This window comes from Equus przewalskii, chromosome 1 (genome assembly GCF_037783145.1).
Source record: "Equus przewalskii isolate Varuska chromosome 1, EquPr2, whole genome shotgun sequence".
Classification (NCBI taxonomy): Eukaryota; Metazoa; Chordata; class Mammalia; order Perissodactyla; family Equidae; genus Equus; species Equus przewalskii.
Genome location: NC_091831.1, coordinates 84214373 through 84231619, shown reverse-complemented (window position 1 = coordinate 84231619; position 17247 = coordinate 84214373). Strand labels below are relative to the sequence as shown.

At 39.3% G+C, this 17247-nt stretch overlaps 1 protein-coding gene across 11 annotated transcripts in view; it reads right to left on the bottom strand.

Annotated features, from left to right (window-relative positions):
- Window positions 1-6290: 6290 nt before the first annotated feature.
- The window catches only part of WAPL (WAPL cohesin release factor), a 76871-nt gene continuing 65914 nt past the window's right edge, over window positions 6291-17247 (bottom strand). For all 11 annotated transcript variants that reach the window (XM_070569750.1, XM_070569768.1, XM_070569781.1 and 8 more), the window contains 4 exons: window positions 15145-15352; window positions 12641-12729; window positions 8912-9007; window positions 6291-8604 (listed from right to left, as the gene is read on the bottom strand). In XM_070569750.1, the coding sequence (XP_070425851.1) occupies window positions 8539-8604; window positions 8912-9007; window positions 12641-12729; window positions 15145-15352 (459 nt within the window). In that variant the 3' untranslated portion in view covers window positions 6291-8538. The remainder of the gene's footprint in view (window positions 8605-8911; window positions 9008-12640; window positions 12730-15144; window positions 15353-17247) is intronic.

The following is a 17247-nucleotide window of genomic DNA, read 5'->3' as shown; positions in this document are numbered from 1 at the left end:
ATGTTGGAAAAGTCACCAGTAAAGGTAAATGGGCTAGTGTTTTCTTTATAGGAAGGTTTATAATTTTTTATAGATTTATTGAGGTATAATTGACATACAATAAAGTACATATATATAAATTGTATAATTTGATACAATTTTGACATAAGTATTAGCCATGAAAGCATTACCACAATCAAAATAATGAGCAATGAGCGTATATATCACCCCCAAAAGTTTTCTCATGCCCCTGGGGGTCTCTGCCTCCTGCCGTTCCCATCCCCTGAAAATCCAGACAGTCACTGAGATGTGTGTTGCATTTAGTTTACTTTGGCAAAGTGGTGAAATCTTTCACCCATTTCCTCTTGAGTTGTTTTCTTATTATTTAGTTTTGAGAGTTCTTTATACATTCTGGATACAAGTCCTTTATCTGATAGGAGATTTGCAAATATCTTCTCCCAGTCTGTGGTTTGTATGTTCATTCTCTGAGCAGTGTTCTTCTAAAAACAGGTTCTTAGTTTTGAGAAAGTCCAGCTTATCAATTTATTTATCATTAGAATTCTAGAAATCATTGCTTTATGCCTTTTGAGGTCATATTATTTAAGTGAAAACAATTTTTTAAGTCTTTTAGCAAATGGACCATTTTATCATTAGGAAATGACAATATAATATTTATTATTCGTGATAGTTTTTGCCTTAATGTTTTGCTGTTACTTCTTCAGGACTGGCAAATTCCTCAGGGCAAAACTGATTGTTGAGTGCTGGGTCTGCCTTTTCGAGAACCTTCTCTCAGTTAGGGCAAGTAATATCTCATTATCCTGTTAGCTCTTTTGTGCCTTTTAAAAAGATTTTTTTAAAATATTTTTTCCAGCATTTTAATGTCTTCAGCAGGACAGTGGATCTGAACTCCTCTGCTGGCTGTTTGTTTTCTGAACTTATATCTCCGTATTGCTAAACTATCTTTTTCTTTCTAACAAATCCTCTATGGATCTCTTTGGATTTTGTATGTAGACAATCATGACATCTGCAAATAATTTCAGGCTTTGTTTATTGCTTCCAAACTTTTATGTCTGTAGTTATTTGTCTTGTCTTATCACACTAGCTAGGACCTCTAATATAATGTTGAAAAGATGTACTAACATTGGAAAACCTTGTTTTGTTTCTAACTTTAACGCAAATGCTTCTAGGATTTTACTATTGAGATAAATTTCTGTAGGTTTTTACTAGATACCTTCCATTGTTTCAGTCACGTTCTTTTCTATTCCTACTTTGCTAAAAGACTTTTCTTTGAATACCTTTGAATTTGTTTTGTTAATATCAAATCTTCAAATAAAATATTTCTTTCAGCTAGTCTTTCAATTTATTTCATTTTGAATATTTATCTTTGAATGTTATTTGAATTTACCTAAGTGCTGTTTGTACATCCTCTGAGAAGATCCCACGGTTTCTTGCTTTACTCTGTTAACGTGGAGAGTTACAGTTGCTGGTTTTTCTGATGTTAATTTACCATTGCACTCCCATGATAATTCCAACTTGGACATGTTGTATTCTCTTTTTATAAGTTGCTGGATTCAATTTGCTAACATATTTTAAAGGACTTTAGTGTCCATGGTTATGAGTGGGGTAACCCTACCATTTTCCTTTTCCTTGTTGTCTTTGTCTTATTTTGTTATCAATGTTACATAGACTTCATTGAATGTTTAGAGGAGTCTCATCTTTTACAATACTCCAGGAGAATTTATATAAGATTAGAATCATTTATTTCTTGAAAATTTAGTGGAAATATCTTTCAAAACCATGAACTTTGGGTTGTAAGTGGTATGGAAATTTTTTTAATGCTGATTAGACTTTTTTAGAAGTTATAAAACTCTTCTGCTTTCCATTTCTTCTTGTGTCAGTTTTTGTTCACTTTATTTTTCTAGTAATTTGTTCATTTCATTTAAGTTATCAAATTCATGAGCATCTATTTATTCAGAGTATTCAGTTAATGTCTTTTAAATTTCTGTCTCTGTACTTACGTATTTTTATACGTAATTTTAAAATTTGAACTTCATTTCCTCCTTCTTGGTCAGTGTCCCTCAAGTTAGGTTACCCTTTTCAAAGAATTGATTTGGGCCAATTTTTTTTTTTCTATTACCTTCTTCCTGTTTATCTAAGGTTTGTTCTGTTGCTCTTGTTCTGTCTTTCAAATGGAGAATTTTCAGCCATTCTGTTTTTCCAATATAAACATTTAAGGTGAAACATTTTCTCCTTAGGTACCGTTGTGCTATATTCCATGAATTTTGATACATTTTATTTTTGTTATCATTTAGTTCTAATTTTTTTTAACTTCCATTATAATTTCTTTAACCCGTGAGTTATCTGGAGGTGGTGTTTTAAAATTTCTAAACGTATAGAAGTTTTCATTTCACTTTCGTTATTGTCTTCTAAATTAATTGTTGGGAATGTTTTCACTTTAGTTTTGCCTGTTCTATGATTTTTGTCCATTTTAAAATGGGATTGTTTGCTTTTTGAGTTGTAGTTCTTTATATATTCTGGATACAGGTCTTTTGTCAAGCATATGATTTGTGAATATTTGTTCCCAGGCTGAGACTTGCTTTTCCATTTTCTTAATGATGTCTTTTGATGAACAGAAGTTTTTGATTTAGATAAAGTCTAATTAATCAATATTTTCATGAATGGTTATGGATTTCAGTATTCTAAAAAATTTTTGTCAATCCTCAAATCATGAAGATGTTCTTCCATGCTTTCTTCTAAAAGCTTTATAGTTTTAGCTTTTACATTTAGATCTATGACACATCTGAAATTAATTTTTTTCTATGGCATGAGGTAGGGTCAAGATTTGTTTTTCAGTGGATATCCAGGTGTTTCAGAACCATTTGTTAAAAAAATCCTTTCTACTTAAAGTGCTTTGGTGCCTCTGCCAAGCATCAGCTTACAATATATGTAAAGGTTTATTTCTAGAAAAAAAAAAAAAAAAGAGTAGAAGTGTTGAGATTGGACGTCTGTGCCTTGTTCTTGATCTGAAGTAGTCTAAATATAATTATACATTATATTATTGCACTTTTCACATATGCTCTATCTGATTAAGGTGGTTCCCATCTATTTTGAGTTTGCTGAGAGTTTGGGTTTTAAATTATGAATGGATGTTGCATTTTGTCTGATTTTTCTCTATCTAAAGAGATGATCATAGGATTTTAGTGCTTTATTTTGTACTCTGTTGATAAACCCCACTTCGTTGTGATGTATTATTTTTAGATATTAATGGATTTATTTTCTAATATTTTGTTAAAGATTGTGCAACTATCTTCCTGAATTGTTAGTCTGTAGTTGCTTTCTTGTTTCGGTTTGTTTTTCCTTTGTCTGCCTTTGGCATTGGGTTAGCCTCACAATGATTTGAGAAATATTCCCTTCTCTGCTTTCTCAATAAGTCTATTTAAGATTGGTATTAATTCTTCCTTAAATGCTTTATAATGCACCAATGATGTTTTGGGACACTTATTTGTAGGAAAATTTTAAAATATAAATTAAATTGCTTTTTATAGATATAGGGCCTACCAGATTTCCTATCTCTTGAGCCAGTCTTGGTAAGTTTTGTTTTTCTAAGGAATTTATTCATTTCACCTAAGTTGTAAAACCTATTGGCTTAAGTTTTTCATATTATAATATTTATCCTTTTTTTGTTTTTATGAAGAAGATTAGCCCTGAGCCAGCATCTGCTGCCAATCCTCCTCTTTTTGCTGAGGAAGACTGGCCCTGAGCTAACGTCCGTGCCCATCTTCCTCTACTTTGTATTTTCATTGTCATTCAGTTTACATATTTTCTAATTTCTCTTGTGATATTTTTGTTTGGCCCATAGGTTATTTAGAAGTGTATTTAATTCCCTAGTATTATTTTCCAGATATTGTACTATATTGTCTTCTGATATAATTTCCTGTGGTCAAGGCTTCAATCATCTGAAATTCACTGAGACTTGCTTTATGACCCATGTGGTCTACCTTGGTCAGGTTCATGTGCATTTCCAAAATTGTTGAGCCTAGTGTCCCATGAATGTCAGTTAGGTCAAGGTAGTCGATACTGCCATTCAGATCTTCTCTTAATGATTTTAAAAAATAGATCCTATCAATTCCTGAGGTGCATTAAAATATCAAACTATGATTATGACCTTGTGTACTTCTCCCTTTCAGTTTTTGCTCTATTTAAAAGTTCTACTAGGTGTATAGAAACAATTATGTCTGATATATTTTTCCCCTCCTTTGATCATTATGAAATACTTCTTTGTAGACCTGTTAATATTTTGTCTTGAAAGTGTATTTTGGGAGCCAGTCAGATGGCGCAGCGGTTAAGTTCACACACTCCACTTCAGCAGCCTGGGGTTCGCTGGTTCCAATCCCAGGTGCAGACCTACACACCAGTTGGCACGCCATGCTGTGGCAGGCGTCCCACATATAAAATAGAGGAAGATGGGCACAGACGCTAGCTCAGGGCCAGGCTTCCTCAGCAAAAAGAATTAGCGGTGGATGTTAGTTCAGGGCTAATCTTCTCTAGCCTCCAAAAGTCTATTTTGTCTGATATTAGTCACTCCAACTTTCTTATGATTAATCCTTGCATGCTACATCTTCTCCCATTGATTTCCTTCAAACTATTTGTATGTAGTACGTCTGTTCATTTTCTAGTATGACAATCTCTGCATTTTTAATTGGACTATTTGGTACACTTACATTTAATATAATTATTAGTATTGTTAGACATCCTTGGCTTGCTCCTTTCTTAGGAGGAAGGACTTTTTGCTTTTTACTTACATCTGTTCTTGCTATTTGTTTTCTATTTTCTGCATTGGCTTTTTGTTACTGTTACTCTTTCCCCACCTTCTTTTGGTTAATCATATTTTTCAGTGTTCCATTTTGATTCTTGTAAGCAGCTCTAGCATCATTTTTTACCAGATGCTCTAGGCATTATAACATGCATCTTTACTTTATGTTAAGATTTATGAACCTTGCAACATTTACCCATTCCCCCTACGATACAACTCTGGATAGCAGACAGATCCTTTTAGATAACTAAAAACTAGGTAGTATACAGACATGGTTTTCTACTTTTGCTCCTTAAGTCGGTATATGGCCTTTGGTGCATTCAAATTGCAAACACAGAAGCTACAGAAATAGGGGTTTGACCCAAAACTCAGTATTCAAATTCTTTGTTCAGTTTAAAGACTTTCTACATGGTTATTAATGTATGCATCCAATATGATGAGACCTTGATCTGAAGTGAATTGTGCCAGTCTCTTCCAGTCCTTCCTTATAACGAAGAAAACCCCTGAAGGATGTGTGTTAATGATCACTGAAGTCTGTTCTATTTCCTCTGCCTTATTATTCACTGCCAAGATATTAGCAATACCGATTTTGGAAAAAACCATTTTAGAGATCTGCTATTAAAGTAACTCAAACCCAGTGACCTCACTGATCTGAAAAGGCGTTATCCCAGGCGTCCAAAACAGTCAACAGGAGAGTATTCCGTTGTGTAGAACATTTTAATTTCCCGGCAGAGTGAAAACAGAATTGTTTGGCAAAGGCTACCACTTGCCAAGAGCTAAGCTCGGAACACTGTGCCAATGCTTCACGCGCAGTCTCTTATTTAATCTGCGCGACCCTGAGCTAAGTACTACCCCCATTTTCTAGGTGAGTAAACAGGATAAAACTTAGTTCAGGAATTTGCTCAAAGTCAATAAAATAAACATCAGCACTAAGATTCAAACGTTCTACATGTGATTTAGGTCCTTCCACATCCACAGCCTGCAGGTCTGCACACGGTCTGTGTGTGTAAGGGGGACAGTGGACAGGAATTCCCAGGAGAGATCCTTCAATCTGGTTTTGTGATTAGAAAGAGTGAGGAGAGGGTGAGGAATGCAAGCGTAGTAAACGCAGGCAACTTAAAGGATGACAACCAAGAAGAAAACTGAACTAAAATGCAGCTATAAAAACTCAAGAGCAAGGAAGTCTTGGGTCATATTCAGAGGGGCAAAAAGACTACAGTAACCTAATGAACACAGCAAGGGCACAACGACACAACCAGAGAGCCACCGTCCCTGATGAGCCTGAGCTGCTGGGAGCTGATGCTGTAGTCAGACGAGTACTATTAAAAACATGGAGAAGCACCATGATGTTTAAGAAGAATCAGTAAAAATTTTGCGTGTATGTTGAAAGTGTGACATTCACTGAAGTGACACTGTGTTTCCCATTAGTCGGCTATACCAAATTTATGAGACTTCTTCCTCCAAAAGAGTTCAATAGATTTATGTTAAAGACAACATGTGTATTGAAAGTAGCAATTTTATTTGAGTTAAAATTATTTACAAAAACCCAAAGACATACTTCATGAAACTGGTACAAACTATTTTTTTCCTGCCGTTGGCTTTTGCTCCAAAGATCACAGCTGAGAAATACTGTATAAAATAAAAATAGGATTGGATTCAGAAAAGTACTCTACTGTTCTAATTTCCAATTGGTAGTATTTACAGAAATATTTACAATGGAAAAAAAAGGTTACTTTAAAACTTTAGTTAATTTGCAAGTCAGCCTCAAGTACCCTAAAATGCAGAGTTCTGAGGGTTAAAAACACACAAACGCACTGCAACTGGTGAGGTGCTTTCTCCCCCACCCCCACCAAAGTCTGCATCTATCAGTGCTTGACAATTAGTTATTTAAAAGACAAAACAAAACAAAAACTGTTAAACACTGAGGTAAATCAATTCTCAAATGATTACCAGTGTAACAGAAAAATGTAGTTCGCCCTGATTGTTCTCATCCAAATTTTTTTTATAATATTCCTTACCATCTGCCACAAGTCAGTTTTACCAAGAATCTGTTCCTTTTCCTAAATCCAATGATTAATAAATATCAACGTATTTTAAAATAATTAAACAAACAAAATATATCTAACTAGTTCAATCTTATGAATATCATTTAACGATCTGCTTTTAAAAGTTTGCTACGCTGGCTTATTACACTCAGGGCAATACCACCTCAATCTGTCCAGGTTACACTGGCACACTATGCTCTCACAGGTGACAGGTGGGGTCAGGTGGGCAGGAGGAGGAAGAAGACAATTTGCCTGGAATCAGTTACTTCCTTATAGATTTCCCAACAATCTGCATTATCAAAAATAGGAAGACAATAGAAGGCAGCCACTGCATTAAAAAACATTACAGCTGGCACTGATACAAGAGCCCCGATTTGTCACTTTATACAAGGAAATAACAAAGTCTTAAGGGGTAAAAATTAGACTTTTAGCTATTTTCCCCAATACACACCAAACTAATATTTTTATGGCTTCAAGTTTTACAAATCCAATGAAGAAACATGATATAACTACCTGAAAGGTATTTAAAAGTATTCATGAAACAGATCTCTGGAAAGCCTGTAATGTATTCAGGCCCAATCAATAAAAAGAAAGAAATGTATAACCAGTGGTCTGAACACTAATTAAGACAAGGAAAATTTGCAATGTTGTAAAATTAAATATGTAAGTGTGTTTTGTGTGTTCCGTGACTGTTTTCCAAACAACACACTCTTCTATGAACTAAGAATCTGAATGAAAAAAAGGATCTTCTCTAAACCAGCAATTTAAGGCTTTGCGTTTATGCATTTGATCCTGTCACTCTATAGAAGAATATACACGTTTTCTGGCAACATGAATTCCACATTGATGTCTCAACTTCCCTAGATTTGCTGTACGGAACATTAGCAAACATCCCTGGCGAGCCCTCCCTCAGAACTGAAGACTAAACTACCCTGGGTCGGTCTGTCTCGCTCCCTCCTCTAAGGGCGCCTCCTCTTACGTAATATTCCCTCAAACTGTTATTTGTTTTCTTGTGTCTTTAGCTATGACTCATTATGGTATGAAAAGGAATATGGGCATGGTCTCAAAAGTGAAAAATAGTTTGACAACCCAAACCAAATCAAGAATAAAAAAATATACTATTAATCCCTTGTGTCTTTGGATTCCATCTAATTTTAAATATAGACAGTAGTTTAGGGAACAACAACAAAAAAAATTCACAAAATTATTAAAAGCTTTATTTACGATTGGAATCATTCAACAAAAAAGCAAAAGCAAATGAGCCTGAAAAAGGAACTAAGCTGTGGTCGAGAATGTCCTCCGAACACTCGACGCCTCAGTAGCTAAGCTGCCTCTGCACCTGGCTGGCCTGACAACAGTGGCTCAACATACACAGCAGTTGCACTAACAGCAGCACAAATCGTCCCCTTAAACTTGCCCAGAATGAAGCAAGAGAACAGGGGAGAGAAGGAACTCTGCCAAGGGAAGTGTACGTAAATACTGCATGGCGCTGACAGCCTGAACCTTTCCCCTCCTTTCTGATAGCTGCAGATTGATGTGGTAACTGTCTTTTAGCAAACGCAGAATGCATGACGAAGAAATCAGGTGGCCTCAAAATCCAAACATGAATGATACTGATGAATGTTCTTGGTACATCCCCACGGCCGTCTTTGTCTAAGGACAGCTCCAGCACACCGAGCACCTGGAGCAAAGGTACAGCAGCTAGCAATGTTCCAGGTACTCAATCACTCTCGAGATAGACTTCTGGCCTGTGGTTCCGACAGCACACTGAGGGCGAGGGGAGGAAGAACAGTTAATATTTAACACGTTTACAAAGCAGTAAAGCTTACATTCTTCAGTGTTAGTAAACTGAACACTGTGAGTCAAAACACACTGAGATCACACTGTGGCTCTGACAATACACTATCAATATATTTGGCCTAATAACTAACAACTACCTTAAAGAAACAGAACACAATTATGAAAAGAGAATCCCTTTTGCTTCTACTCACTACGGCCACAGGATTTTTATTCTCCTGTCATTATGTATCCTACTTATACAGAAGCTACAGAAGGTGCAACAGACGCTACTTACAGTAAGGTTCATGAAGCTCAGGAATTTTTTTAGCATCTCTGTCATTATTGAAAAGTCCCCTTCTGGCAGATACTCCCGCACAGTGGTCACATTGATCTGTGGAAACAGATCAAAGAAACACTGGTCAGGCGGCAGAAAACACAAGCTTGCAGCGTGGTGCTGCTTTTGGCACACATCCTGTCTGAAACTTCTACAAGGTCCTTGAACGCCTTGGTTAACAGGCAATTTCCTTTTCCACGCTCCTCAACTCTTAGTGTGTGTCCATTCTGAGCCCATCCCATCCTCAGAACGAAAGGACAGAGGTAAAGCTGGCAAGGGCTACAAATGCTTGTGTGCATACCTACTTTGGGAAATGCAGACAAATGCCTGAAGTAACAAAATACACTGGTGTATGTGTGTGTGTGTCTGTGTTTGTGAGTGTGTTAGGAGGGTAGATTTAAACTTTCATTGCTTTTAGTTGATACGTGGAATAAAAAGAAAAGGATCAAAGACAACTCCTCATCCTCCTATGCAAGCTAGGAGCTAACAAGGTCTTCCCAAAGGTATCCAGTATTGTCCCTGAGAAGGAGAATGTGGGCGCTGCCAGGAGAGGAGACTGAGAGCTTCCCTCCAGGGTTAGCAAGCAGCAAGCAGACTATATATCAGCCGGTCTGTTACAAGGAAAAATAAGACCTGCTTAAAACCTGTTCTGTTTCAATATATTTTAAAAATGCTTTTAAGGTTCATAAAGAATAAAAGGAAAAGCTCTTCTACCTTCTAAGAAGGTTCACACATAATAAAAAAGCACAGAAGAAAATATGTTGGCGAGACTACATATTCCTCCTCTAGGAAATCTGCTATGGGTACCCTCTCTGTTCTTCTTCCTGTCGGGTACCGCTATGTGGAGAACATGTTGTGGGGGTAATGGCTATGGTAACTCCGGAGTCAAAGGAAAGCTGGATGAAGAATGTCTTTAACTGACTTCTAGGAAGGAGGCATGCCAGCACAGTGGCGGGAGGAGCAGTGGCTACGGAGTGACGAAGACTGCTCAGTGCAACAGTGCACCTCTAGAATACGGAACAAACGATGAGAGCCTGTGTTTGAGTGAAAGCCCTCCAATAACCCAAATTAAATCCTCTTCTATCGACACACTACAGAATGCAGCATACAGTGGCTGGGGCATGAGAGGGACAGTCACAGCACTTATTTTTAAACAGAGGGTAGCAGGAAAAAAAGAAAAGGTGTGGAGGCTGGCCTGGTGGCATGGTGGTTAAGGTCACACACTCCACTTTGGTGGCCCAGGGTTCATGGGTCTGGCTCCCGGGGGTGGACCTACATATCACTCACCAAGCCATGTTGTAGTGGCATCCCACATACAAAATAGAAGAAGACTGGCAGAGATGTTAGCTCAGCGACAATCTTCCTCAAGCAAAAAAAGAAGGAAGATTGGCAACATGTTAGGGTCAGGACCAATCTTCCTCACCAAAAAAAAGAAAGAAAGAAAAGGTGTGAAACAGCATGGCCCATTTTGGAAGTTTAGAAAGTTCCCAAGGGGTTTAGATTTAGAAACTGGATTTAGATTTAGAAACTGGAGTAGTTTTAAGTTTGGAGGCTTGCAGAAGTAAACAAGGTCATTGTCCCCTAAATGATGATGGGCCAACAAAGACTGGTAAGAGAAGAGCTTTGTGATCAGATGTGTTCTTAAGTTAGCTGTGGTGGCAGTGTGTAAGATTTCAGGAATGGAGAGTCAGGAGAGCACTGACTGACCACTGCAATGCACCACACGCCTAGTGGGCAATGGAAAACGATGCCAGTGTCTCCTGGGCTCCCCAAGCATGCGGCCCTTCACCACAAAGCAGCATCCACTGCATATAACCACCTGCTTTCTTGTCTCTCTTCCACTTACACATCAGGCAAACCCATTTCCTTTACATTTTGTGGAGTCAGCGAGCTTTTTTGGGTTAATCATAATGATCCCCAAGGCAACAAAGACATCTGGCACTCCACAGATTCATGACATTGTCCACAACTTAAGGATCTCATGATCTCTTTCGAGACAAGAGAGATAAAGACAAATAGGAATTTATTAACATGGGAAAGATGGCCCAAAATAAATCACACGTGGTAAACACAAATTTAAGAAAGAAAATGACTGAAACTAGGACATGTACAAATCAGAATACCTAAAAACCTTTAAATTTAAATAGTATGCCCATTGGTTTTTTTGAGACCTGTTCTTCCTCCTTCCCTTTGATTGCTATGTTTCTCATTCGCCCTTGAAATCTCTGGATTTTAAGGCAATAAGGAAAAGGGCTGAGCTGAAGACATTCCAGGAAAGGAGATCAAGCTCTTGCAGGCCCCGAGAGGCAGGATGAGCACTTTGGTCTTGATCCTGAAAGCAGTGGTGCCAGCAAGGGCCAGAATGGAGCAGGCTACTGTGCGTTTACATCAGGGCTTGACTAAAATATACATATGGAAGAGACAGATAAGAAGGAGTCAGAAAAATACTCAGGACTTGAGGCAAATGGATACAGAAAAAAAAGGCAATACAGAAAACGCAGTGGCAAAAATGCAGAAATGTGGGTGGGCCGGACCCCAGCACAAGGAGCTCTCCTAAGCAGCCCTGCACGGCATCATTAGGCTCTTCTTCCAATCCTCCAGCCTCAGAAGACGCTCACCGTCCCTCTATGTAAGAGACCTCCCAAATGCCCTCGCTCCTAGGAAAGAACCCTCCTCATCTTTTTAAAATCTGGCACTTCTAAGAGACCCTTCCCTTAAAAAATAGCCACGCGGCCCCCATTTTAAAGCAGACTGTCCCAGTAGCCAGAACCGTCCCTTCTGTGCTGACTGAGCCCAAATATCAGGACTCAGACTTTTCTCGTCATTCAATCACAGAGATCTAAAACTGTAATCCCATTTTCCGGGCCAGCGAGGGGTTCAAACAAAAGCATGTGAGCCAAAGGTGGCCAAGATGAGGGCAAGCATACTTGGGGCAGTGGGTGTGGAGGGGTCCTGGGGAAAAAACATGCCTCTCAAAGAGAAACACACAGGGGCCAGCACCACGGCCAAGTGGTTAAGTTCACACGCTCTGCCTTCGGCGGCCCAGGGTTTCACTGGTTCAGATCCTGGGCGCAGACATAGCACCACTCATCAGGCCACACTGAGGCAGCATCCCACATGCCACAGCTAGGAGGACCCACAACTGAAAATATACAACTATGTACTAGAGGGATTTGGGGGGAAAAAAAGATTGGCAACAGTTGTTAACTCAGGTGCCAATCTTTTAAAAAAAAACACACACACACAGAAAGAGGCCACCTGCTGCTGCTGGACCTCATTCAACTACATGAGGCCATAGCTAGAGCCAGCAGGGTCCATGAGGAGAGCTAGCACAGGGTCATTCAACATGCAGAGGACGAGAGCTCAAAGACAGAGAGACTATCCGAGCCCCGGACGGCACCCCCGAGGATAGACTTCCACCACGAGCCAGCCGAGGGCAGGTTTTACATCATGCTCTCTTCTCCCTCAGCCAGAGGCGTGGGAATCAGTGCATCCATAAACTAAGAACTTCCTTATTAAACCCAATGTACTCTTAACTTTGGAATATACCTCTAAAAGTTCAACAAATATTTTAAAGTTCTTAACATGAGGGGAAAAATCAAGTAATAAATAAGTTAATTATGTAATGGTATGAAGCTGTCACACTGGAATCTTTTAAAGACACATAAAATGACACTGAAGGTTACTCACTGGACTCTCCTGGCAGAGACAGCCGAGCAGGAGTGCTGTGTACGAGGCCACGATGCAGTCCTCCATGTGTTTGCCAGCGTGCTGAAGGGCTGAGGGTATTTAAACAACAACTGTAACAGTGCAGCAGAAATAAAAACCCAAGGACCAATAACTCTGTTATCTTTTCCTCAAAGTATATATATATATAGTTCAAGTATATATATAATATATATATTTTTTTCTTCAAGTATATATGTAACAACCTAATAAGAGTCAAGTATCTAGATATATAAAGAATTCTTACAACTCAACAACACAAAGGTAACCAAATTTAAAATATGGGCAAAGCATTTGAATAGACATTTCTCCAAAGAAGATAGGTAAATGGCCAATAAGCACGTGAAAAGATGCTCAAAACCATTCATTCTTGAGGGAAGTGCAAATCAAATGACATCTCCACACCCACTAGGATGGCTAAAACAAAGACAAATAACTATCAGGACGTGGAGAAACTGGAACCCTTACACATTGCTGGTAGGAATGTAAAATGGTGCAGTCACTTTGAAAAACAGTTTGATAGTTCCTTAAAATGAGTTAACAAACGAGTTAATAGAGTTAACAAATAATCCAGCAATTCTACTCTTGGGTATGTACCCAAGAGAACTGAAAATACACGTTCACACAAAAATTTGTCCATGAATGTTCACAGCAGCATTACTAACAGCCAGAGGTAGACACAACCCAAATGTCCATCAACTGATGACTAAATCAACAAAATGTGATATATACCTACAATGGAAGATTATTTGGCTATAAAAAGGGATTAAGTACTAACACATGCTATGACATGGATGAACCCTGAAAACACTAGACTAAGTGATGGAAGCCAGTCACACAGGGCCGTGTATTACCCCATTTATATGAAATGCCCAGGACAGCAGATCAGTGGCTGCCAGTAGCTGGGGGAGGGGAGAGCAGGGAATGATGGCTGCTACTGAGTATGCAGTTTCCTTTGGGGGTGATAAAAATGTTCTGAAATTAGGGGCTGGCCCCGTGGCCGAGTGGTTAAGTTTGCGCGCTCTGCTGCAGGCGGCCCAGTGTTTCATTGGTTCGAATCCTGGGCGCGGACATGGTGCTGCTCATCAGACCACGCTGAGGCAGCGTCCCACATGCCACAACTAGAAGGACCCACAAAGAAGAATATACAACTATGTACCGGGCGGCTTTGGGGAGAAAAAGGAATTAAAAAAAAAAAATTACCTTTAAAAAAAAAAAAGAAAATGTTCTGAAATTAGACAGTGGTGATGGTTGCACAACCTTGTGAATATACTGAAAACTACTCAATTGTTAACTTTAAAAAGGTGAATTTTATCTTGTAATGGGCTGAATTTTGTCCCTCATCCCCAAATCCCTATGTTGAGCTCCTAACCCCCAATTCTTCAGGGTATACCACACCTGGAGATAGGGTGTTTAATTAAAGAGGTAGTTACTTTAAATGAGGTCATTATGGAGGGGCCTAGGCTGACTGCTGTCCTCATAAGAAGAATTAGAACAAAGACATACACAGAGGGAAGAACACGTAAAGACACAGGGAGAAGTCGCCCATCAACAAGCCAAGGACTGAGGCTTCAGAAGAGACCAGCCCTTCTGACATCTTGATCTTGGACTCAGAGCTTCCAGAACTGTGAGGAAATAATTTCTGTCATTTAAGCCACTCAGTCCATGGTACTTTGTTACGGGAGCTCTTGCAAGCTAATACTTATCCTAATAAAGCTGCTATTAAAAAAGACCGCTAAGCAATCACACATACTATGCCAAAGGAAACATCAAAAGGTAGTAACTGAGAAAATGGAACAGCGATTTCTCACCGTATCAGAACTAAGGACACTCACCTTGGGGAGCAGTGGGCATAAGAGAAAGAGCCTAGGCTCAGATTAAGGCACTTGTTTTAATCTGGGGCTTGCTTCCCAGCTGGGTAAGCTGAACATATTACTTAAATTTCATAACCCGAGTGACACGAAGTTACAAATGGCCATTCTGCAGAACTTAGACGAGCAGTAAATCAAGTGCCACAGTCTGGACACAGCAGATAACTGTTTGTCAGTGAAATCACTGCCTTCTTTTCTGCGTGTGCCACCTACTCCATACCATCTGAGAACAAGTACTGTCATTTATGACAGCAGATGTCAGTTGATAAAAGTGAGGCCAATAAAACAATCTCCAAATTTCAAAACTGTGACAACCTTCAGGGGTCCTATTGTTCGGCTGCTTCTCTTTAGGGCTGAGGAAAGGCCGGCCCCGGAAGGCAGGCAGACCCGTTCTGCACTGCACACGTGCCTTGCTTGCTGCCAGGAAGCCGGCAAAGAACAACAACTATGAGCACTGAATACGAAAGCTTGTCTGCGCTGAACTAGAGAGGCCATAAAATAACAGCAAGATTACGACCACATGCATTAAAAGTAGGTTTTGGAGAAACAAACAAGCCATTATTTTCAACTTGAATACACCACTCGAAATAAGTATACCTTTATTGAGGTCAAGCTCTTCGTCGTCCTCCTCCTTCTTCTGTTTCTCCTCTGCACCGTCGGTCTTTTCAGTTGACACCCACTGTATCTCCCCACTTGTTTCTTGCCACTCTCCACTCTTATCATGCTGAGTGGTGGGAGCGTCTTTGATCAACTCATCTGTTTTACTTTCTGCCAATTGGGCTGCTCGCTCTCGCTCAAGGAATAGCTGATAAAAATTATTTTTGAAGATCATTAAAAGGAGATCACCAACCAACATGTATGTACCCAGACATCAGGTTCTGACTGCTTTTAAACATCACTAACCCTGAGAAGCATACTGCCTGGTACAAAGTAAGGATCAATTAAAGCCCTTGCTCTACATCCAACTGAAGGTCAAAACAAAAGTATGAATGCTACTGGGATGCAATCAAGTAAATTAGTGGATCTACTAATGATCAAGCACTCTGTTTGTAAGAAAGAAAATCCCAACTCTTTCCCTTAAGTTGGATACTGACAGGATATTCAAGCAAAAAATACAAACTTGATTTTAAAAAAAGCTTTTTTAACTGGAACAGACTGGATAAATTAACTGGAAGAAAGGACACTGAATAAAACTACATATTTTGGGGGAAAGCAACACGACTTCTTTAAAGTAAATTAAAAGACATAAAAATCAGTAAAAGTAAAAGCAAAAGGTCTTAGAGAAAGACCCAAAACTGGATGTCAAACAATGTCATTATTACTGGAAGTACAATTGTCAGTGGACGTGCACAGGGAAAACCTGAAGTCAAAACAAAACACCCTCGATTCCGCGCCTTCTCTTACTTCATCCTCCCTGCGCTGGACAGTGCTGAATACAGAGAACGCGGCGAACCTATTCACTGACGAGGTTTGGGAAAAACCTCAAGTTACTGAAGACCATGACCTGAAAATCAGACACCGCGGAGGTGTCGAGGATTCGCTGGGTCTAGAGGAGCAGCACGTGCGCTGACACCCTGAAGACATTAGAATGCAGGCTTCACGGAAAGCGCTGCTTCTTACAAGTGGGTCAAGGACCCCTGGGGCCCCTGAGGCCCTTTCAGGGGGTCTGTGAAGTCAAAACTGCGTCATCATAATATTAAGAGGTCACCCAACTTCTTTCCTTCTCTCATGACTGTTCAGTGGAGTTTCCAGAGTCTACAATGCCTGTGATTATGTTCTTGCTCTAACAACTAATGGAATGAATGCCTGTGTTCTATAATCTTCTCAGTTTTGATTTCTAATTCAGTAAATATCGATAGATAGAGCATACATAAACAAAAGTTCTTTGGAGGCCCCAATACTTTTTAAAAGTATAAAGAAGTCCTGAGATCAAAATGTTGGAGAAGAAAATGATGGGCTCCTAGTTAGCATGTACAAAAAGATAAAGGTGTTGTGGAAGACATTCTGAAGACAGGAGTTCAAGCATTACCAGTTTCAAAATGGCCAAAAGGACCAACAGACTAGCAAAGTCTTCAGGAACAATGGAAAGGAGTTCGTTATCACTTCTGAACATGTGCAAGCTGTCACTGAAGGAAATAACAAAGGTAGCCAGGAACCCATTAGACTGGCAAAAAGTAAAAACTGTAACGTCCAACACTGACAAGAAACAAAGACTCACATACAGATTTCACGGGGGAATATAAATAGAGGGGAGATGGGTGTGTTTGGTGATTAGGTGGGGCAAGTTGAGGACGTTCATTTTAAATATACATATTCTGACACAATTCCTAAGCCAGGAAATTACTCCACAGACATACTTTGGAAAGCATGGCCTGATATTTAGGTACACACAGCCCCGGGCACAGATCAAACCAGTAAGTAAATGCTAGGGGACTTGAACTGGATGGGATGGGGGTGGAACTTGATCCTAATTTGTTATTAATAATCTACTTTGGATTCATAAACAAATACGCCTTGTTTCTGCTTTTTGCTAATAACGCCTAAGGAGTGATTACAGTAGTTGAAGACGGTCAGCAAAGTAAAGTAAGTAAGGGGACACATTCTAACCCAGTGTACCTCTCACTGAATGGGAACGGGCTGGGCAGGGAGCAAGTGACCAAGAAATCAGACAGATGCAACAAACTGAAGGTGTGTGTTTGT